Here is a 25198-nt window from a genome sequence, read left to right on the forward strand (position 1 = left end):
TTTGTTAATTAAAATGTTATTTCATACTCAAAGTATGATGATCAGTGAATTTATACAATGATTAAAAACATTCATTTAACATTCATTCATACAAAACAAGTAATAATTGTCATTTCTGTACATATATTTATGCTACATTGAAGTATGAAAAGCAAAATGAAGAAAATTGATTCATTCAATTTTGCCAGGTTAACATATCTTGGACTTTACTTAGGGCTAGAGGCATTCCAAATGTGCAACATTTACCTAAAGAGATTTCAAAACAATTGCATGTTACATTAAAGTAGTTAACAATATCAAGGGTTTTATCTAAAGAGTTATGGACGGGTGCTGCACCTGGTCCTTTTTCTACCGCACACTCCTGCCCTTGTGGAGACAAGCATGTGTTACCCTCTGCCTTCATAGAATGAAATGCTTAAGACTGTCAAATATTTCTTTTGTTTTGTTAAAACTTATGATCAGATTATAAATACATACAAACTTTACATATTTAGCAGTTTAAACCTAATATTACCTCGATTAAGCACAATTTCTAACATATTCTGCCAAATTAATATATTCCTCTTTTTCATAGCCCGATTCAATGTGCCCTTTTTACTCTAAGCACCATGTCCCTTTTCTGCAGCACCCTGACCCTTTTTAAATCCTGTCTAAAGTCCTTCAATATAAGTACAATGATACAAATACATAGTTTTCAAATTAGATCATATATATCCAATAACGTTGGCAAAACTGTTGAAAGCACATACCTATCAGGAATCAGTGAAATAGAAAGAGCATTAAATGCAGCTCAAAGTCCATCAAACTGTAGTTTAAACCAATCTATATTTAAGGCATTCAAACCAGTATCATTTGTAAGACATTCAAAAACTTCACAGTTTCAAAACCACACCATTTCAACAGATGTTCTTTTATTATAAGCTGGATGTTTGTCTAGTTTTAAGTTAATCCAGCAAGCAACCAATCTTATATTGAATCCAGTCTGCAGCAGTCTAGATTGTAATTTTATCCAGTTCTTAACCATCGGTAAGATCAGTCAATGGCTATGACCAACTATGCTGTATTTCACCATGTAGCCCAAAACATCCCTATGTGCAACCAGTCCATTTCTAGAAATAGAGTGTTAACCAGTCTACGGTTTCCAGAGTTTTAGTAGGCCATCTTCGCTGTACGTGGCTACAAGGTTCTGGTGTGGATGGTGGGAAATGCCGATCACATCTTTCTCATGGACCTAAAAGGATGAAGAAAACAGAATAATCATAGCCGCAGTTATTGCAGATTGTTTTAACTGGAATCACTAACATTTCTTAGTCAACATTAGGTTAGTATATACAGTTTCTTTAAGCTAGGCTTTGACAAAAGGGGATAGCTAATAGAATCAAGCTCAAGTCACTTTACTGGTTCAAAAAGAGCTGTCATAAAAAAACATGATAATTGCCTCTGATTGGTAAAAACCTATTGGATGAATAGGCTTTTAGTTTAACATATATGAGTTGGCTTCATTTAAACCCCATTTATCTTAACAAACCTCTTGAAATGGTACTGTAAAAGTCCAGAAAGATTGATTGAATTTCCATTAACCCATGGTATGGTATGAGAAACTAAATTTATAAATTCAAATTGTGCAACATTGACATGACTATTGAAGAAAAGCACATTTATAATGTGTGACACACCTTTAAAACAGCTTGTTGTCAATTCTGTGACCTTTAAATATTATTCAAAAAGTTATGGCTGATGAAAAGTATTGTTATCTAAATGAAATCTATATTGTGCATCATGACCTCAAAGTTTGATAAGTGAACAAGTTTAATATGCAACACAATCTTTCCATTGTTCTAGTATGGACAATCTGATTAGTGATTACTATATGCCTCCCTTTGGTGGTAAAATTCAGTGGAATTGTTGACTCCAGTAAGGGATGGACAATGCCACTAGACCACCTCACCCTCTTAAAAGTATTCTTAAAGTTGCAAAACAAAATGTAGACTGCTAAACAATTAAAGTTTGCGGGTTAATGCAAGAAGCTACAATAGATATTACAATAAAGTAATTTTTGGTACCTTCTGCCATTAACTCCATGAAACAAAGCTCTTAAATCAGCTTAAGATCACCTTTATGTACCACTTACATAATTATCTGCATTGTTGCTAAATCTATTCATGATATGTGCAATAAATCCATTGTTTATAAGGCCATATTGAATACTTTTAAAGCTGATAAGCCCTGCCAACTTACAGTAAGAGTTCTCTCCAGTTTCCCCGTAGAGACACTGAAGCAGTAGAGAACCATATCTTCTCCGACACAGTAGATCCACTCTCCACGGGGCGATATCGTACAGCAGATAAAATCACCACCCTCACGCTTTCCGCTCGAGAATGAACGCACAATCTGTGATGCAGAGAAAAATAGAATTATGAGTGTATGGTACATAATGTCCAACTCAAGCTACTAACTCTGCCAACCCTTAACAGAATCAAAATTGCGACCAGCGTCTCCACGTTAGCTAGTTAGTGATCTTAATTATTGAATGTCACTGAAGCAACCAATTTTCTATATTCAGCAACAATGACTTTGACCTTGATTACCAAAAATGCAATTCGTAGGTCCACATTTCCATGAGGTTGCTTAATTCCAAATGTTTTTTTTAAACAGGTCAAGAACTCCAGTTTTTTAAATGGATGCTTGGTATGTTCAGATTAACAGTCTCCAATTTATTCCTGATTTTAAGTTTTAGGATAAAACTGTTAAATATAAGATGAAATGCAAATTCTAACATACAGGTGTTCATACAAAGAAGTATAGTATAAATTTCAATAAATCAAACAACAATAGCCCAGTGTGAACAATAACGCTCGTCTGGGTTGAAAAGTTGAAAAGGGGGCAAAACTCAACAATTACAAAGGTCAGATGTATGGGCCTTGTAATACTGGTTTACTTTGTGTCAGGCAACATGTGTATCAAATTTCATTTCAATATGTTGAATGGTTTTTGTGTTATGGCCAAGGTAAGAGTTAACTTTAGAGCCAATCACCAACAACACCACTGAAAGCAATGACTTTTTTCTTCCCAAAGAATACATCTACAACTAAAGAAAAAGTAATACAAAAATGATTTCACAGACCTGTCCCTGCATGTTGATGATGACGACTGTGTTACTACGGTTACACACCACAAACTGTTCCGCGTTTCTTGGCAATGGGTGGATACTGTTCACAGTGATGTCCGCACCTGACTGACCGCCGAAGGACTTAAATGTGGACTGGCATTCTTGGCTTTTAAAGTTCCAAACTTTGATTGTGCCATCTGAACTTGCACTGGAAAGCATTTGTTGGAAGTAAGATTACTACAAGTCAGGGATTGATATTGGTCTAAAATTGTCGGGAGTGAAAATGCACTGTAGTTGTTTTCAACAATGGCTTGTATATCTTACAAATGAAACAGATTAATACGTATATATCAAACAGATAATTGTTTTGAGTATAATATGTAAGATTAGATATACTGCCTTTTATTGGTACTGACCTCCATTACTTTTTGGAGTGTAGTTATTTCAAAGATTATAGAATATATATTTATTTGAAAGTACTATTCCAAACAGCATATTCTTACAAACTTGATGATCTTATGAACAGTAAATAATAAACCAAACTTGTTTAGCTAGATTTCTTTCATAGAGATAAGCTTTGAAAGTGTAAAATATAGTAATTCTCCAAATGCTTCATATACATATACAGTAAAACTGCAGTCGTTCGAACAAGCGGTCGTTCGAGAACTGGCAGTCCCTCGAGGTCGGGGCTTGGTCCCGAACATTTTCCTTCTATTTTCATATAAAGTATACCTACGCTGCATGAAAACCTAAATATGTCGAGGAGTCGAGCAATATAGTTGGTCCCAAGTACACAAATCATGCACAAAACCTTATGGCTCCCTCGACGTCATAATTTCACACTTTGTCCCGAACGTGTGTTCCAAAATCAACAAACAATTGGTAGGTTTTAAAATTTTTGCAAGTTGTAAAAATTGCAATGACAGTTGAAAGACATTTTGATAAGGTGTGAAAAGCCCTTATCACTGTCTACCCATGATCGATAGTAGTTGATAAGGGCATTTAAGAAGATGATTATGAGAAGTCATTGACGAGAAGTTAATTGTGAGAAATGTAAATAAGTAATAAAAATATGAATAAACACTGCTATATCGATCCAACATCGGATGTCTGAAAAGAATTCCTTCTTGTCACTTTGCTTTGCAATTTGGCAATTTTTTAAAAATAAACATTTCTATTTATTCATTTAATAAATTGATAATTGATAAATCTTTTACATTTAGTATACGACAGCCTTTGAACATATGAGCGATTTCCACAACGCATCACATAAAAGGTGTCTTAGTAAACAGTCGGTTTGACGACTTCAAACTTCAATACAATACACTGAAAGATATTTCATAACAGCCTGGAAAACTAAAATTCGGGTCGTTCGAAACATTGGTTTCCTCGAGGTTTTGGCTCGATCCCCGGCGTCCTCGAGCGATCGCAGTTTTACTGTACATTCCATTGTACTCGATACTTATGATAACCAAAGCTGAATACTTGTATTTGATCTCATGTGTAGTCTATGTGACTTCATACATGTACAACCTAATGGTTCATGTTATAAATAATATATGCCTGGGTTTGAATTAAAGTTAAAGTTCAAAAAGAAAGAAAAAAATATGGAGTCATTTTGATCATTTTTTCGTTAGAAAAATGAAATCAAAGGTTAACAATATGTTTATTATTGTGAACGTAACATTTAATGAGCTTTAAAGCAAATTCTTAATATGTTATATTTTGTATGATGAATGTTTAAAATGTTTAATGTTAAAATTAAGCTTTTTAATTGAATACAAAATGAATGATACTTCTCAGTTCTGTTTACTGTATATTTCCACTTACATGGGGATGAAAGCCACATAGCAATAATTGATTAAAATTCATGCAATCATTTATCGACAACCTAAGCCGCATCAGATTAATTTTTACCATACTCAATCACTGTTTTATCCTACCGTAAATGACTGGGTATTAGACGCACTTTTTTCCCTCAGATTTTGATGCAAAAAAATGCCTGCGTATAATATTATACCCAGTAACAATTTTTTGAACTTTTTTTCTGAGGTCAATTTCAAGTGCATGGTAATTTGAAAATGAGGGGATCCTAGCTAAGAAATTGAATTTTCATTGATACAGGGATCCCATTCCTGACCAAGAGCGCACACTCACAAAATACTCCCATCCTAATTCTAAGACAAGTTTGGTAATAACTGGTTATGCGTCAAGCCAAATTTAGAGAGAGGACAATGTAAATACAGTTTTTGCCAATTCAAGGGCCATAACAGTTTAGTGACTGAGGGAACATGGCTGGTTTTTAAACCTGACTGAGAAATTCTGCCAATACACATTCTGACAAAATTTGGTGATGAATGGACAACAGCTTCTTAAGTTTTTGAGCGAAAAAGACCATTTTTTCTATAATTAAAGGCGAATATATGTTTGTCCAAGCAAAAAAACAATCTTAACAACTATACTCTAGTCCAAGTAAAAGCTCTCAGTCCTGGCTTTAGGACTAATTCTGAACTTAGAAACCCTGTTGATGGTCAGAATCAAACTACTGTGTACAAAATTTAAAGCATTGCAGATCAATACTTAGGAATCCTTATACAGGTCCATAAGTCCTTTATATAAATTGAAGCAAGTTGGTAGACAACTTTTCATATGCTCCGAAATAAGTTTTATAAAATATCATAAGAAACTGGTTCGTATGCTTTCAGCATGCAAAAATTAAAATTTAATTTTTTTTATAGAGCTGCTATTATTTACTGTTTCATTTAATATGCAGATATATACATGTAAATCTTGATGTCAGCTAAATAAAGAATAAGTCAAAGAGGGAATAACCTTACCTGATGATATGATGCCCGTCTTGTGTGTACACGGAATCATTCACGAACGATGTATGGCCTATAAACTCCTTCAATGTCTTCCCGGACTTTAGACCATGTACTCTGAAAGGGATTCGTTTTAAATTAAAGACTCTAATGTACAATTTGTTGTAAATTTTATTTTGGTATCATTTTAAATAGTTTGATAAATAGATCATAAAAATGTTAAACATATACTGAAAAATATCATATATAACAAGTTTGCAAATTAAGTCATATCATGTTCTATTTTATTTGAAATAAAGAATGATAACATAAACTAAAAATAACTTCATCTGTTATGATGTTCCGTCATTCATTTAACACATTGGTAATCAGGAAGTAGCGCCATTTTGAAAGATACAAAAATTATGGGTCACCAAGTATCAAAGTTTAACATTACCGCCAAAGGCAAGATAAAACAAAAAAGTTTATTTGCACATTGCATACCTAGTGCAGTTATATACTAGGAAGCATTTCAATGAATATTTTTAAATGATCAATGTGGAATTGAAGCATTTGGTTCCTGCTATATGTAATTCTCATTTTGTTTTGGTAATTTTAACTATTGTGTAAATCAAGATTCACTTGCCACTCTTGTCATTATTGATGAGTAAGTTCTACTTAATTCTAGTCTAACTGTTCTATGGAACCCAACTGTACCTGATAGCCTGGTCAAATGAGGAGCTAAGAAGCTGACTGTTGTCCTTGGAGAAGTTAACACATGTGATCCCCTTACTGTGGGCGCGGTCAAACTTCCGCAGACACTGACCTGTCAGGATCTTCCACACCTGCATAGAAAAAAATGTAATCAAAATGATTAATCAGTTGCTCACTTATGACCTGTTCATATATTTTGGACATTGATGGTAAAATACTGACTGGTCTATATTTCTTTTCTATAAATGGGTCATCTTTCATGAAAATAGGGATAACTTGTGCTAGCTTGAGACTATTTGGAAATGATCCTTGGCTTATCATTTCATTGGCCATGTTTTGTATGTGAGTTTTTAAAGTATCTTTGCCAGCAATAATGATTTGGGGAGGAATCAGATTTATACGTGACATATAGCAATTTTCCTGTATTTAGTCTAGACTAGGGTGTTTATCTTTTAAGCTGAGTTCAAGATATTCCAATATTTTCGGCTATATTGATGTAAAATGAGTTCAAACTATTGGCTACCAGCTTTTAATCAAAAACCAACTTTCCTATGTTGTCTTTGAGTATTATTGAGTTATCTGATTTATTTGTAGGTGTCTGTGAGAGAAAAGGTTTAATTGTCAGCCAGAAGTCTTTAGATTTGGGTGCGCCACTACACCGCTCTTGGAAATAAACAGCAGCTGCTATAAATTCCATTTTGACCTTGGTTTTAAAGACTTCTGCGAAGTTTGGTAACCCTGTGATAAATCAACCTAAAAAAATTGGATACCATAGGTGAGTTAGACCCCGAACGTCCACCAGCCCTCCCAAATAACAACATGTGCAATTCTTAAATGTGGAAACTTGGTTAAAAATATAAAACTGTGCTTGTCAAAAGCAACAAAAAAGTAAAAACAAAGTCAATCAAGGGCCATCATTTGTATTTAGGGTTAATAAGGAGTTATGTAACCTAATTGTGTGATGGCTACAGTGAAAAGCATGAAGGCCATTGAATGAACAGTATTTGAGATCTGAGTTGAACCCAAAGTTACCCAAAACATTAACCAATCTTTTCAAATTGATCAAGGGCCATAACCGAATCGTGTGTTTGTCATTAACAACTGTGTGAATTATAAAGTACTGGACTCCAGTTAGTGTAGTACACTGTTGGTAAAAATACCAACTTGCCCTTAAACTTAGACCTGACACAATTTGCCCTTAAACTTTCACCTAAGTTCCTAAGTCAATCAGGGGCCATAATTTGTATCTATGATAATATGGAGTTATGTGATCTCATTGTGTGATGGTCCTGAACAACTGTGTGAAGTATGAAGTGAACTGAATGAAGGTTATTGGAGTTTTATGTGGAAATGACTATTTGCCCTAAAATTTTATCAGCACTGATGCTGAAGGCATGCAGACGCCTCCTTATTCTTCAAATAGTCAAGCAAGAAAAGGAGTATACCCATTGTAATTTAGCTAACGAAGTATCAAACAAGATTGGTAAATAAACAGTTGAGCATTTAGCAATTAAAGGGGCACAACTCAAAAAGATTGAAGCACCTTTAACAGGTCACTCTTTTCTGTACCTTTATTTTCCCTCCCTGGTCACCTGTAGCCAGCATTTCCGAGTCACGACTGAAGCACATACACAGGACAGCCTCGTCCATCATCATAAAGTTGTCCTATAAAAAACAAATACACGCTAAGAAGATTTTGTAGATATTGGATCAATACTTAACATTCACAACATAGCAGGGCTTTTCTGAATTTTTTAAAGAATATTCTGTTAGAATTTTCGAGTTGTTTTCACAAAACTTGAGTTTTTGCTATTAAAAGGTTGTATGTAAAACAAAAAAAAATACTCTTTTAAACTACTGATTTGTTGGCTTTTTGTAACTTTTGCCAGAATAAACTACAATTTTACTTAATATAGAATTTCTTTAATTTATTTTTTTGCAGAATTTCTTCTAGAGAAAATCCTAATATTATTTATTTACTGAACAATTAAGATTAAGATTACATCTTAAGTATAACCGTTAATAAAACTGCTGATGCATCCTCACCTGTGATTGGTAGCGGAGATCTTTTCTGATTTTTCCCGTGGTGAAGTTCCACACCTCCACCAGCCCGTCGACACTCCCTGTGACGAGGTACTGTCCATCCGGGGAGAACCTTGCACACTCAATGTGGGCTTTCTGACCAAACTGGAGATGAAACATTTGATTCATATAAAGGGACTCACTCATGTTTTCGTAAAGTACATTTTTTTCGTATGACAAATAAAGTGTGGCGAATCATAAGTGTTAAAACTAGGTACTGATGGCTGGAACCCTTCAACAAATCTTATATGCTCAAATGTTTATTTTGATTATTGTAACGTGATTCAACAAAAGCCTTGAAGGCTAATTTATCCTAATGTTTGTGTACGAGTTCTTGTGGGTGTGAGGATTTGTTGTCAGTTTTCTCCTTTCTCCTTGACTGTACAAGCTTAGGTCACACCTTACTATAAACAGAATCATTTTTTCATACTTATATATTTTTGAGCACTTTCATTATCTTTCATAATATAAGTGCATTCAGGTCTATAATCAGGATATATATGAGTGAGGTCCTTTAACACCCATCTGTCTTGTAATGAGGTACATGTACATGTTCTGGCTGACAAGGGAAAACCTTGAATGCACCAAGTGAGGATCTTTACCAAACCACATTCTCTTATAACATGATGTCAACAACGCTGTTAAGTATTTTATTTGGAATAACTTCTCCACATTTGTTGTAACTTAAAGAAGAGAGCTGCAGTACACATTCCTACGCTCCACAGTTTTTCATTCAAATAAGTGATATAACTCAACATTACATGGGCATTTTGTCTCTGGCAACATGTGATATAACTCAACATTACATGGGCATTTTGTCTCTGGCGACATGTGTTATAACTCAACATTACATGAGCATTTTGTCTCTGGCGACATGTGATATAACTCAACATTACATGGGCATTTTGTCTCTGGCGACATGTGATATAACTCAACATTACATGGGCATTTTGTCTCTGGCGACATGTGTTATAACTCAACATTACATGGGCATTTTGTCTCTGGCAACATGTGATATAACTCAACATTACATGGGCATTTTGTCTCCGGCGACATGTGTTATAACTCAACATTACATGGGCATTTTGTCTCCGGCGACATGTGATATAACTCAACATTACATGGGCATTTTGTCTCCGGCGACATGTGTTATAACTCAACATTACATGGGCATTTTGTCTCCGGCGACATGTGTTATAACTCAACATTACATGGGCATTTTGTCTCCGGCGACATGTGATATAACTCAACATTACATGGGCATTTTGTCTCCGGCGACATGTGATATAACTCAACATTACATGGGCATTTTGTCTCCGGCGACATGTGATATAACTCAACATTACATGGGCATTTTGTCTCCGGCGACATGTGATATAACTCAACATTACATGGGCATTTTGTCTCCGGCGACATGTGATATAACTCAACATTACATGGGCATTTTGTCTCCGGCGACATGTGATATAACTCAACATTACATGGGCATTTTGTCTCCGGCGACATGTGATATAACTCAACATTACATGGGCATTTTGTCTCCGGCGACATGTGTTATAACTCAACATTACATGGGCATTTTGTCTCCGGCGACATGTGTTATAACTCAACATTACATGGGCATTGTGATATAACTCAACATTACATGGGCATTTTGTCTCCGGCGACATGTGATATAACTCAACATTACATGGGCATTTTGTCTCCGGCGACATGTGTAATAACTCAACATTACATGGGCATTTTGTCTCCGGCGACATGTGTAATAACTCAACATTACATGGGCATTTTGTCTCCGGCGACATGTGTAATAACTCAACATTACATGGGCATTTTGTCTCCGGCGACATGTGATATAACTCAACATTACATGGGCATTTTGTCTCCGGCGACATGTGATATAACTCAACATTACATGGGCATTTTGTCTCCGGCGACATGTGTTATAACTCAACATTACATGGGCATTTTGTCTCCGGCGACATGTGTTATAACTCAACATTACATGGGCATTTTGTCTCCGGCGACATGTGATATAACTCAACATTACATGGGCATTTTGTCTCCGGCGACATGTGATATAACTCAACATTACATGGGCATTTTGTCTCCGGCGACATGTGATATAACTCAACATTACATGGGCATTTTGTCTCCGGCGACATGTGTAATAACTCAACATTACATGGGCATTTTGTCTCCGGCGACATGTGTAATAACTCAACATTACATGGGCATTTTGTCTCCGGCGACATGTGATATAACTCAACATTACATGGGCATTTTGTCTCCGGCGACATGTGTTATAACTCAACATTACATGGGCATTTTGTCTCCGGCGACATGTGTTATAACTCAACATTACATGGGCATTTTGTCTCCGGCGACATGTGATATAACTCAACATTACATGGGCATTTTGTCTCCGGCGACATGTGATATAACTCAACATTACATGGGCATTTTGTCTCCGGCGACATGTGATATAACTCAACATTACATGGGCATTTTGTCTCCGGCGACATGTGATATAACTCAACATTACATGGGCATTTTGTCTCCGGCGACATGTGATATAACTCAACATTACATGGGCATTTTGTCTCCGGCGACATGTGATATAACTCAACATTACATGGGCATTTTGTCTCCGGCGACATGTGTTATAACTCAACATTACATGGGCATTTTGTCTCCGGCGACATGTGTTATAACTCAACATTACATGGGCATTTTGTCTCCGGCGACATGTGTTATAACTCAACATTACATGGGCATTTTGTCTCCGGCGACATGTGTTATAACTCAACATTACATGGGCATTTTGTCTCCGGCGACATGTGTTATAACTCAACATTACATGGGCATTTTGTCTCCGGCGACATGTGTAATAACTCAACATTACATGGGCATTTTGTCTCCGGCGACATGTGATATAACTCAACATTACATGGGCATTTTGTCTCCGGCGACATGTGTAATAACTCAACATTACATGGGCATTTTGTCTCCGGCGACATGTGTTATAACTCAACATTACATGGGCATTTTGTCTCCGGCGACATGTGATATAACTCAACATTACATGGGCATTTTGTCTCCGGCGACATGTGTAATAACTCAACATTACATGGGCATTTTGTCTCCGGCGACATGTGATATAACTCAACATTACATGGGCATTTTGTCTCCGGCGACATGTGTAATAACTCAACATTACATGGGCATTTTGTCTCCGGCGACATGTGATATAACTCAACATTACATGGGCATTTTGTCTCCGGCGACATGTGATATAACTCAACATTACATGGGCATTTTGTCTCCGGCGACATGTGTTATAACTCAACATTACATGGGCATTTTGTCTCCGGCGACATGTGTTATAACTCGAACATTACATGGGCATTTTGTCTCCGGCGACATGCGTTATAACTCAACATTACATGGGCATTTTGTCTCCGGCAACATGCGTTATAACTCGAACATTACATGGGCATTTTGTCTCCGGCGACATGTGTTATAACTCAACATTACATGGGCATTTTGTCTCCGGCGACATGTGTTATAACTCAACATTACATGGGCATTTTGTCTCCGGCAACATGTGTTATAACTCAACATTACATGGGCATTTTGTCTCTGGCAACATGTGTAACAAGTTTCAACTTGAAAAGTTTTTTAGTGTTGGCCAAGGTAAAAACTTTTTGCATACCGCCACTTGGAAGCATCACTAAGGTTATCAAAATATCCTCCGAAAAAACAGACAAGCTCATTAGTGTTATAAGACAAAGTAAGATTCATTTTCATCCGCAAACAAGATTTATCTAATAGTGTAGGCTTTTAAGCCTAGGTAAATTTATGCTTCGTGTACAAATGATACAAAGTAAATAGGCCATAACTTCTGTAAGAATGTGTAAATTGTTTAAATAAAAATTGAAGATGCAACATTTCCCACTCCAATATTCCTATGAAGTGTAGGTCCTGTTCTTTTGGAGCTACTCATGCCTGAAGTTTGTTCAGACATTCACCAGTCTTGATAGCTTAAAATATAACACACTGAAAGCAAACCTTGATAGTTTTGTTGAGCTGTGTGGGGTATTTCTCTTCTTCCTGTTCTTTCACAGCAGCCTTACCTCGGAACACATCAATGGTGGTACCTGAGTTATGGAGAACACAGATTATTATGATGTAACATTTAGGTCAAAAGTCTAAAGTCTCATTCTATAAGTGTTTGAAAGTAAAATAGTGGTGCTCCTCTATATTTTAAACAGTACTTAAAATTCAGTGGTGCACCCCTGTATTTTGATGGACAACATACCACTACCTCACACTATGAATAATATTTAAAAAGTGAAAAACCTGGAGGTAGCAGCCCCTGATGTTGCTGCCATTTCAGTGCCTGTCCCAGCAAAGCCAGTAGACGTGACGGAGGAACCACATTTACTTCCCCCGACAAAGCCTGCGCGATCGCTGTACGCCTCTTTTCCTTTGTCTGGCCCTCAGGGTAGGCCTAAAATGGAGATTTGGATAGATTTATAAAGCAAAGATAAGCCATTGAAGTACAGGGACTTTTACCTCGACAAAGTTGTTAAATTTAACACTTGTAACATTTAATAGGTGCCTTAATTTTTCATTTTTTTCTAAATTGAAGAGTCATTGCTTGTTCCAGGGTACCCAATATGTTAAAAGCTTGCAAACGCCCTTAGGTTAGACTTAAGAAAAAACATTAACAAGAACAAGTTACTTAAGATGTTGGTTGTATATTATGTATTAGAATTCTGTGAATTGCATGTGTCACGGTCAACAGTCAGGAGTGCCCATCATATTTGTAGAAAGATCACCATGACCTTTACCTTTGACTCCAAAATCTGGAGGTTTTGACCATGACCAATGTGCATACCATCTTTAAAAACATTAGAACTGGTCAATCAAAAGAGTGATGCTGGCAATGATGCAGCACAAAGTAATTCCAACTTTCCTGCTTGCTTCAACTGTGATCAAATAATACAAAACATTAGGAGGCAAAACTATCTTCAAATGTCAGGATTTACCTCCCTAGGGTCGAAGTATGACCGGGCCAGCATGTTTTCAAGATGAATGTATCTGTCTGCCTGGTTGTGCTTCAACATGATCATTGGATCAGTCTGTCGTAACAGCGACCTCGCAGCTGCCAACTCTCGCAATTCTATCAGCTCCAACACAATCTGCAGTTGACATTAGGCAGGAATATTTATAAAGATCAGTAACATAAATTCAGCTTACCATTAAAACACTACAGTAAAAATTCTGCTTACAGTCAAAATGCATGGGTACACCAATTATATAGTTTGTAATATTATAAGATACAAGTATGAACAAATTATAATGCATTAAATTTACCAAAAATGTATATATTTTCTTTTACACATCTGTAAAAAAACCTTCTTAGCACAATCAAAGTATTTCTAATTGAGACTCATAATACTTTGGCCAGATACATAACAGTAAAAATTATTTTGAAGTAATTTGAGTATCTATATCAAAATGGACGAAGAAATCATCTGCAAAAGGAATCCAATAAAATACAATAACTCAAATGAATAAGAAATGTGTGGGAAAAATGATGATTTTTTGGAATTGTACATGTTAGTTATTTGGCCAGTCTTTCTCTCTTTGTTTGTGTGAAATTTGATAAGCAGACCCAACTTTATCTTTATTAGACTGGATTGGTGGTCTAGATGAGTTCTACAAAGTCTGGAAAACAAACACTGGAAAAGAACACTGCTATACCAACCAACCTGTTCATAGAGGTCTATAAGTTTTTGGTCAGGGAGTTTGAGAGATTGTATGGCCTGCAGAACGGTGTCCCAGTGACCGCTCGTAATGTCCGATATAAACCCATCCACAGAGTCGACCGTGTTTAACGAGATACCAGCCTCCTCCTGAAACCAATAATGATCTTAGCTTGTAAAATACAAGAAAACATAATTGTTTCAAAAAATGTTATAGCATCATATATCATACAGATTTTCCGTTAAAGAAAGAATATTCTTTGGAAGTTCAAAAACTGCCATCATTTTGGAAAAGACTAACAAAGATGAGGCTTGGAGGTTAAATACAACAAAACTTAGTCTCACTGGAACTTTTATAGGCATATTTTCTCAAACAGTCTTTGAGTATTGGAAGTATGAACTTCCCTGCCATCAATTTTGTTTTTGAAACAAGTTTTTGCAACTATATAAACTTTCAAACGTTACTAATTTATTTTTAAATGATTCATTTTAAAAATGAATCATTTAAAAATAAATTAGTAACGTTTGAAAGTTTATATAGTTGCAAAAACTTGTTTCAAAAACAAAATTGATGGCAGGGAAGTTCATACTTCCAGTTGTTAATTCTCTCTTTAACTCTTTAATATCAACTCTTTAATATCAATCACTATAAGATAACCTTGCATAGAGTTAAAAAACATGTATAGATCAGTGAAAATGTCCAGTCTTAAAAAATCAGATTTTCAAGCAAGAGTTACTTTTTACCTTTAGGCTAGTGCATCTATTAATTATAAAACCATACAAGTATATACCATATAATTCTCATTGCATAAGAGTGTTGCAGAGCAGACACAACTACTTGTCTATTGTCTAACAAGGGGAATCCCTCAAACAGGATTAAAGCCAGAGTTTCGCATATATGCATTTATCTCTGGCAACAGTAACATGAGTTATGGCCATTTTTTCTTCTTTGAAACGGAAAAGTTAATAAAAGTTTATGTAATATTATTAAATGTTAGCAATATAAAGTAGATTACCCACCTGCAGCACTGTTAAAGTCTTCATCAAGTTGTTTTCTTTCAGATACTGCTCAATGAGACGAACAACGCTGTAACAGATAGTGTATTAATGTGAACAATGCTGTAATAGATAGAGTATAAATCCAATCAACACTGTAAGGCCAAATAAAAAAAATGTCTTGTTTCTGGTCACCCGACCGACCCTACTTTTTACCCCCCGACCGTTTTTTTTTTTTATAGCGTAAAGACCGTTTTTTATAATTAGCGTAAAGTGAGCCGGGATTCCCGGTCCCGGCGCCGAAGAGTAAACCGCGCTATCCGACAGTAATATTATATTCGTGACGTGTTTTTTATACGGCCGTGTCGAAGATGGCTGGCCCTGCGCAGACGACGTCTGTTACGCATTTGATAGCCATAAAAATAGACAAATGTTCGCACTTCGACGGTTGTAGTGTCATTAAAGTTGCCCATTCGCAAACAACAATAAAAAGTCTTTTCATCGATTTACATGGCGAGCGAGAAAATGTCCGACTTGAAGCTAAATGTTCGGTAAGTTGTATGGTTGTTTAGATATCGTAAAAGGGCCATCGTAAAACAAATAATGCCTCGACCGAGAATGACAGTTTTGGCACCGACATTTTCGTAATTCAAAAGACTATCTATACACATATACAAGGTTTATTTGAATCGGACGAATTAAGGCAAAATCATGCCGACGAAGCGTGAATCATTATGCTGAGTGAATGGATTTAAATACTTCGTCTCTCTCAAATACCGAACGTCATATTAAAACGTTTCATTTTTGGACCTTCGTTTTTAATGTTTTCAAGGATTAAAATTAATTTTCTGTATGAAGAACCATTGACATTACACTTAGTTAGGTGCCCGATACTATAATTAAAGCAGATAGAAGAATGAAGGGGCGATCTCTTATCTGGGTTATTTGATCAGTTTGCTTTTAATAAATAAAGTAGGAACTGTGGTCATTTAGATAAAAAGAGCTCCAGATATAAAACATATTTTGTGTTTTCATGATAAATATTTTCTTTGTGTATCCATCAAATCCTATCTTGTAACACCCAGCTTTTTGAGGCAATACTAGTCCTGCTCACATAGAAGATAGGGTTTGTTGGATAAATATAAAAGAGATTTATGTGAAGCTCTGCATATATTTTTTTATTACAGACCGATGTACGGCCAGATTCTGAATGAATAATGAACAGGTGAAAATGTTTATAGATTTATTCATATAAACACATGTCATTTTATTATTATTTTCATATATATGTGTGTGTGTGTGTGTGTGTGTGTGTGTGTGTGTGTGTGTGTGTGTGTGTGAATATGATCAGAACAAAGACATCATTTTTTATAAAACCTGTGAAAAAAATATTTAGATAAATATCTGACTCAAAATTTTCATATTAAACATAAAAAAAATATACAGCTAAAGATTATCACAGACATAGTTTTATGCATTGCATAAATCACTGAATCTAATAAAATGATATTTTGTCTCTGTGATGTTTAAATACCCAGTATTACGGTTTCTTCCATCCATGTTTATATTTGTTTTCTGACAAAGAATGACAATTGTGTCTTGAGATTATTTCAAATTCTAGTCTTGGACTTGTTGCTTCTTGTCATGTAATAGTGCTGTTGTTGTTCTGTTAAACTAATAAATACATAAATATGGTTATAAACTTGTGTCCAGTTTCCTTTAAGCCATATTTGATGATGTTGTATTGGCAGACAATATTTCATCATTTTTCAAACGCTATACTATTTCATTCCAAAGGTTTGAATAAAAAAAAAAAAAAAAAAAAAAAAAAAAAAAAAAAAAAAACACCTACCTACCGACCCTGTTTTTTTTTAGGCATGTGACCAGAAACAAGACATTTTTTTTTTTTGGCCTAACAGATAGATTATAAATTTGAACAACACTGTAATACATAGAATAAATGTGAACAACATGTAACAGATGGATAATAAAAAATGTAACATAATCTACTTTTCATCATTTAGTGTTTAGTGCATCTTAATGTTTATTAAAATGGAGATCAACTGCAAACTTCTAAACAAATGGGTTCAAAAAAACACAAGTACTTATACAATTTTCTGGTATTTTGGATTAGACAGTTTACACAGTGGACAAATTTCGGATTTCATGGAATAAGCCTTGTAGGCTTGTTAAAGCCAGATATCATGAGACCGAATACAAAGTTACAAGCTACATGCTTTGAAAAAAACCCACTAAGATAATTTATTTTTATGATTTAAAATGCTAGTTCTGTTTACAAAATGACAACAAGCACGTCAGCTTTGATGACAAAGGGAATTAGGGTAAAGTCGGCCAAATTGAATTCAGCCTGGTCCTTTTGGGGCAAGTACCAAATCGTCCATTTTGGCCCACTTTGGTAATGTTATTATCCAAAAATCAAAAATTAACATTGATATTTTTATCTCAATGTTACCATCGTTCCTAAATGACATTGACCGATCACTTTTAGAATATCAATTGACATTTAACCCTTTAGCACATAGGCAAGTGGCCATATTACACCTCCCAGTCTATAGCCAACTTACTGATAAGCAGTCCTTATCTGTATTTATAAACCCTTTTTAGGGGTATTGAAAAAGAGAAAATTTAACAGCACTATGATCTTTAAATAAATATTACTTGCAATAATTGTGGCCAAATTCTTTTATGTGAAAATATTTTTTACAGGTAATTAAATTATCTAATAAATTGTGTCAATTATAAAATATTAAATTATTTTGTTTCATCTATAAATGCATTTCAAAGATGGGCTTGTACCATTACTTTAAAATTTCATAATTTCATTCAATCAAGGGTTTAAAAGACGCTGGGATCGATCTAAAATTTATTACCCCTACCATAAAAAAGACCCGTCTGGATTAAAAAGCTGATGTTCTAGTGTATAATAAACAGAAATATGGCAGGAATATCCTATGTCATTCAGCAGATTAATCAAGTCCAGGGTGTCTGTTTTACTTTATGACCCCCCTCATAAAATGTTGTCAAAAATAAAGCTGAGACTGTCATTTCAGGTATGAATAGTGATCATGATCATCCAGACGCTTGCAAATTTGACAGACGACAAAGGTTTACCTGACCTATTTTACGGCCGGAACCATGCTGGACATGTATCAGCTTCACAGCAAGTTTATTCATTATTTTCTCAGCTACATATCATTTCTATTGTTTTAAATCAAAATTTAATCTTAAAATAATTATAATCTTATTTATTTTAATGCTTAAGTGATCTGACGTAATATATTTGATGATTTACGCTTCAATGAATTTGGGGAATTCTCGGGGATTTTTAACTCACAGTTTGTGGTCTTACGTCATAATGGAATATCACACCTGTGATTGGCAGTATAAATAATACTTTCTAATTTTTTGAGATGATATTTGCCATGGAAATTCAATACCTGTAATGCTTAGCTTTACCTTTATAAACTTCTGGGATATTGTTTACAAAAAGGAAGATGCAAAATTGAAATATTAAATTGACCCTTTGGAAATGTGGGCGATGCGTTTACATCCAGTAGACGATAGAGTGGGCCATATGCGTATACATCCGCTAATGAGCAATGTCGGCCATACTCTTATAGATGTGCTAAAAAGTTAAGAAAAAAAGGCCTATAAAAGGTGATAATTTTATTGTTATTAAAAAAAGAAATGTGACATTTTTTTCTATCCCTTCATCTACTTTAATAAAAATATCAAATGCCCATTAAAACAGCTTGTAATTGTCACCTATTTATAAAAATAGTTTTTTGAGCCATATACATTGGCATTCCACAGGCCTTTCAGAAGCAGGCCAAAAAGTATTAGGACCAATCAAACCGGTATAAAAAACCCCGATTATTTTGCCAAAGTTGACCCTACACCGATACTAGTGTTGCCCCTTAAGGCTTGTGCCGATTTCGGACAATGTATACACCGGGTGAAAGTGCATAGAGTACATTGTCACTGAAAATCAGAATTTTGTTTGCAGATAATGACAATTATTTAGATGGTATCGTCGTAACAAAGATAAACAGCAAAATCATTAAATATTAAAATAAATAGTTTTTGCAGAAAATCGCGAAATTACGTGACAATTGCTAAATTCTTCATAAAGACTCGAAGATAGTTTCCATCAACAGGTTTATAGTTAGTTCATATTGGACTTGTTGTGCAGAATAATTCAGTATATAACTTCTCTTTATTATATTCTACACAATACTCACTCTGCCGACTCGATTTCGACTGCCATGTTTGTTTTCTTTCAGAATACTACACCCTACTGTAAAGAACAATCATTTCCTCATATCGGTTAAACGCATCGGTCAAATCAAACCACCAGGCAGTGATCTCCCCTAACGAGTTGTAAGGCGCAAGACCACAGTTATATTTACTTCATGTTTCAAAAATACCTCATCTGGATTTTTAACTTTAAAAAAGTCCCAATCAAATTACAAGGAAATGACAGTGGTTAGAGGGGGAGGTAAGTGTGGAAAAAGTATGACGAAGAGACAGGGACCGAAGAGGAATAAATACAAGTGTGAGTTTTGGTAAAAAAGGAGGATATAGAAAATTGCACTGGACAGATAACTGTAGGATGCAATATGCGTGTGAATTTGTGATTGTGTATATAATAATAAATATGGAATATTATGCTAGTCGGTCGATCTGTTGAGTTATATCACTTTGAGTTGCATGCGTAAAGTCCATATCGCACGAGACCGAATGTCAAGTATGGTGTACCTTTACACAAGAAACGATAAGTGAAACAAGCGACACACATAGTAATTCTTCTATTGCATTCTTTTATACTGTTTTTAAATAAAACACACAATATTTTTCTTTGTAAATGCATTTTAATTCGACAACAAGCGTCCTATTTCTGTTTACTAGTACATGTATTGCAGAAGCAGATTTTCAAATGCGCACTAGGCTCATGTACAATACAAATTCAGAAAACACAGTGTGTAATACAGAAATTCATTAACATAGTTTTTTTTCTTTAAAAAATTAATCCTTCGTGGTACTGAGACTTAAAACACTGTTAACAAGTATGTTATATATATATATATATATATATATATATATATATATATATATATATATATATATATATATATATATATATATATATATATATATATATATATATATATATATATATATATATATATATATTTAAAGAAACCTCGTGACTACCGCTTTGGCACGATCAGCGAAAAAGTATTCAACTCGTTTAATGAAAATAGTCAATACTACTAGTATATGTTTATACTTTTAAAATGTGTTTATTGTGTTGTGGCAGTGTAGGTCTTACATTTATGGTATTTCATGGCCTTGATCCTCGTGATTTAAAACATGATCTTTTAGAATGCATAGGCTCTATGTTTAAAAATCTAAGTGTCACTGTTGTATATTGTTTGATAAATAAGACCGTTGAATGAAATAAACGCCAACATTCTAACATACACATGATATAATTCCTGAATTTTCAAACAAATAATAAATCAAACAATGCTTTACTTGCTAGTGAAAATGTCAGCAACTGTCTGAATGATATATGAGGTCAATTGTGTTGTCACACAAGGTGGTTGCCGACAAAATGGAAATAATTGCATTCTGCAGTGAATATCTCTATCCGTCAATCTTACCAGATTCAATTATGAAATGCCAGATAATTAAACGTCAATCATCTTGTGCGGCATTCGTCAATAGCAGCGCAGTACATCTCGCTTAATACTATAAACATTAGTATTTTTCTTTGGCCATGAGTGTGAATTTTGGTCTTATTAGACTATTACTATTGCTGTTGTTGACATATATTAACTTTGTTTTATGTGTTGATATTGAAACATTTGATTATGTTCGTAATCTGTATTGTATCTAGTTTATCAGACGATTAAAGTGCAATAAAACAATGGAATTTACAGGGACAAGTTCAACAGCAAAAACATTAAAGGGTCATTTTTTTTAGACGCACAAGGAGATGAAACAAGAGCCAGGCAATCCAAAATAAAAGATGAAATAAAAATCAATCCGAAGAGACAAAATTAAAATTCAAACAGATGCCCAAAAGTAAAACAATTATAGGTCTTTGGGTTTCAAAACAGTTCCGCTCAAGACCTCTATATCATTGGATTCCGGCAACGTGCTTTGAATGAAAACTCTTCTAGTAATTTAACACTGTGTAAATGTCATTACATTACCAAACATTTAAGCGGTAATAAAAACCGGACCAATGAATAATCCAAAAAGTTTAAATGATGTGTTATAAATACATAATGGAATAAAACTAAATCTAGCATAGTCCTAAAAGTATAAGATCGACCACAGAGGGGTGATACGTTTGAGTCTGTTTCGTGCATGGCAGTCTCAATTTTAATTTGCATTCGATGAAACTGGTTTTGCTTTTAATCAGCGACTGAATTGTCTTGGTACCAATATATTTCTCCTGGTAGAAATCGCCATCAATCATACTATTTTTAGAAGAATATCGGAGACAATTTCTGTAAATTTGTATTTAAATGACTTGACTGCAAAATAGGGTTAGATGTTTGCAAAGCCTCTGTATCCGTTATATTTTTGTTTACGGTAGCTGAAAGATGGCATATCAGGTTAGATAATATCTAAAATGAGAACTTGCCGAATTAAACTATTAAAACATTAATTTCAAACAATAAATGCATTGCAATTTTGTACGGACATTGTACAATATGGCATTGTCAGAAACTAACATCCAAATCTTTTCTAGAATTGAATGTAAATTGAATGGCACGTGGATGTCTGACAATGCCGTATCGACATCTTATCGAGTGATCGAAAAATGCAGAATTATTTTCCTTTTTATGTTTTCTATTTCATTTCATTTTATGCCAAACATAAAATCTGTATAATCTTAACCTTAAGATTAATAAGCAGATAAACACAGTATCGGCGTGCCAACGAGCAGGGTGTTTTGTTTTATATGCCGTTTTTTGTTCAAAGCACATGCACACTGGGATTGATTCCTCTGAATGGATAACTAAAACTCATAAATGGTTCAATGCTCTTAACAAAGTGGATTAATGCTTCTGTATTTTGGTGATGTCCGGAATTACTTTCACTCACAGCCTTCAACAACAACAAACTTTGGTAACAAAAAACAGTTTCAAACTGCAAAAGAATTTGTATGTGCTAATGATACTTAACACAAAACTACATCCTATTTTGCGATAATAAATATGATAATATTTAACGCACCCTGCTTACTAGTGGAATGCTAGTGGAATGCTTTTCAACAAATCAGCATATCACTAAATACTAGTTATTCCCCGAGAAAAAAAGTACAATTTATATACCCAAAAGTACCATGTCAAATATAAACGGGCAACCGTATATAACCTTATCAATTCCGATTCAACTCTGCAAAAACAGTATTTCCTCATGACAAGCCTAGAGTTATCAATGCAAGATAGTAGGAGGCCGATAATATATCACTTTACATTGTAAAGATAATTGCAATGATGTCGCTGTCTCATCTTTGTTTACCCTTTTAAAATAGCGCAAAATGGCGTTCCAGTTTAAATCCCATCTGTTTATGAGAACAGATACATATACCGACGCTATTTCTAAACTTACTGGGTTTTACGTGGTAGACAACCGTAGTAAATCTCGAATTGGAAAAATGTGCAAAAACTGCGAAACATGCAGATGTCTTTTAAAAGCGATGTAATACATCAGTAAGTTAAACATATAGCTTTTTAGATTTTCGAACGCATTTTTAAATTCGGCTCTTCGTACAGCAGCATCGTCAATGACGTCTCTTGATTCATCGTTGTCATATTCATTTTATCGCAATCACACATCCTTTGACCAATACGAAACGAAGTTTTATTAGGATCAGAGGAATTTCAAAGAAATAACGTTTAAAACTGAAAGAGAATGCGTTCATCTCAGGAATGTCAGAAAGAATGTTAATATAGTATGTATCAACGAATTATTGGACAAATATATTGCATTATATACAGTTAGAACAGATCCCGAGATGGCACCTATTGCATCATCAGCGAAATGCTGGCTAATTTGTACTCTAGAGAATCCCACATTTCCAACTAAATCTAATTGCATGAAGGCAAACACCGCGGTATAGGCTATATAAAAAGACCGTGTGTTCTCTTCTATCCCTTATTTGATTATCGAGACGTTATCTTAAGATATCCTAGGAATCTATCATGAAACAGTTGAAGACAATTTGAGACCTAGCTGAATACGTACACTCTAACAACTGAAATTGTGCTTCAAATCTAACTTTGATTCAATAAAGTTCTCTGTCTTCTTCTTTCAGCTATTTATATTGTATCAGTTCTCGTAACGTTTTATCTTGATTAAGGAAAATATGTGAAATTAAGTTACACTTCAATTTACCTAAATGTCATCAGCCCTAAAACATCTCTAAGGCACTTTTGTTTTTCTAAATTGTGTCTTTTTAAAATGTGACATACAATTTACCATTTCTCTTTCTCTTGTAACAAAGTAAAATGCATATCTACCTAATAATATAAATGAAACTACAGCGACCGCAGCCTCGCAGTCAGATTTTAACAATGCTCTTGTATAAAGCCGCACGATCCAAAGCCAAACAGACAATCAATTACTCACTTTCGTTGACGATGTTTATTTACGTCTTTTTCTTTTAAAAATAAATATATTATAAAGAGACAATGCGCTGTTTATGCCTTAGTCAAAATAAATGATTGTTCTGTAAAAATATTTAAACGCTTTAAAACACACGTAATGCAAACACTTTAACAGACAAAGATACACTTCAATTACTGCCATCATTCAAACAAAGACACCATTTAAATACGCGTTTTCTGTTATTTATAGCAAGTACTTCAAAGATTAAAATTTCCCTGAAGCATGCTTAAACTCATTTACAGACAGTGCCGTTGACTACGTAAAGGCATCTGAGAGTGCGTAAATTCCTCGACAGGTAGCGGACAAGTTGGCAAATCGAACACCAGAGCGAAGTCGTTACGAAAAGATATTAGTGTTTTTCATTCCAAACTTGTCGTCTATATTGCAATGAACATTATATAGAACCAGTAAATGCTGTTTTTTGGCATTGAGAAAAAGACTCTCTCAACAGTGTTGTCACGGGAAAACCTTAACCTTTAGCACTGTACCCTTCAATGGGAAGGAGAAGGGGCGGGGCAATTTTCGAACAAAGCTTAATACATTTTGTTATTTACGGGCATATCTTTCGATATTTCCAGTTTCAATCAAAATCGTAATTTGTTGACGCCATTGTCGTCTGATATCATATAAACAAACTGCCTAAACGGCACTTAGAAATGGTAGAAGGTAAACCCCTTATCCTATCGTCCTATAATGTCAGCGGGTAACATTGTGTTAGCTGGTAACAGTTCGGGGTAATTGTAAAAATCAATGTAAGCAGAAATTCACTATATATTGTATAGGGAATAAAACGAGTGAGGTATAACAAAACAATATATCCGTTATTATGACATCGAATACAAGAGTATTATAATACCTTGTGCACACTGGGAATTAAAAATTGAACTAGTTATGACATTTTCTCGGAGCATCTCTAAGAAGTATGATTATTATTGATATTTTCCCCTGAGGTAAACGTAGGCCCCCGAAAACACTTGTTCGTTGATTAATTGTGAGACTAGCCTTTCTGT

The 25198-nt window shown here is 34.7% G+C and overlaps 1 protein-coding gene across 1 annotated transcript; it reads right to left on the minus strand.

Annotated features, from left to right (window-relative positions):
* LOC128239331 (WD40 repeat-containing protein SMU1) lies at positions 1-19788 on the minus strand. The gene is made up of 13 exons (XM_052955941.1): positions 19739-19788; positions 15501-15567; positions 14487-14630; positions 13761-13913; positions 13069-13219; positions 12778-12866; positions 8671-8811; positions 8194-8289; positions 6628-6755; positions 5947-6048; positions 3125-3317; positions 2239-2391; positions 1-1231 (listed from the first exon to the last, which is right to left on the minus strand). The coding sequence occupies exons 1-13, from the start codon at positions 19762-19764 to the stop codon at positions 1133-1135; spliced, it is 1542 nt and encodes a 513-aa protein (XP_052811901.1). The 5' UTR covers positions 19765-19788; the 3' UTR covers positions 1-1132.
* Between the last annotated feature and the right edge of the window lie 5410 nt (positions 19789-25198).

The sequence above is a fragment of the Mya arenaria genome, chromosome 1 (assembly GCF_026914265.1).
Source record: "Mya arenaria isolate MELC-2E11 chromosome 1, ASM2691426v1".
In the NCBI taxonomy this organism is placed as follows: Eukaryota; Metazoa; Mollusca; class Bivalvia; order Myida; family Myidae; genus Mya; species Mya arenaria.

Bases quoted from the DNA above. Each gene is read 5' to 3' on its own strand.
- LOC128239331 (XM_052955941.1), bottom strand. From the start codon at position 19,764: ATGGCAGTCGAAATCGAGTCGGCAGA. The intron at 15,568-19,738 runs GTGAGTATTGTG...TATCTGTTACAG, and splicing joins GTCGAAATCGAGTCGGCAGA to CGTTGTTCGTCTCATTGAGC. The intron at 1,232-2,238 runs GTAAGTTGGCAG...TCATCCTTTTAG, and splicing joins AACTGGAGAGAACTCTTACT to GTCCATGAGAAAGATGTGAT.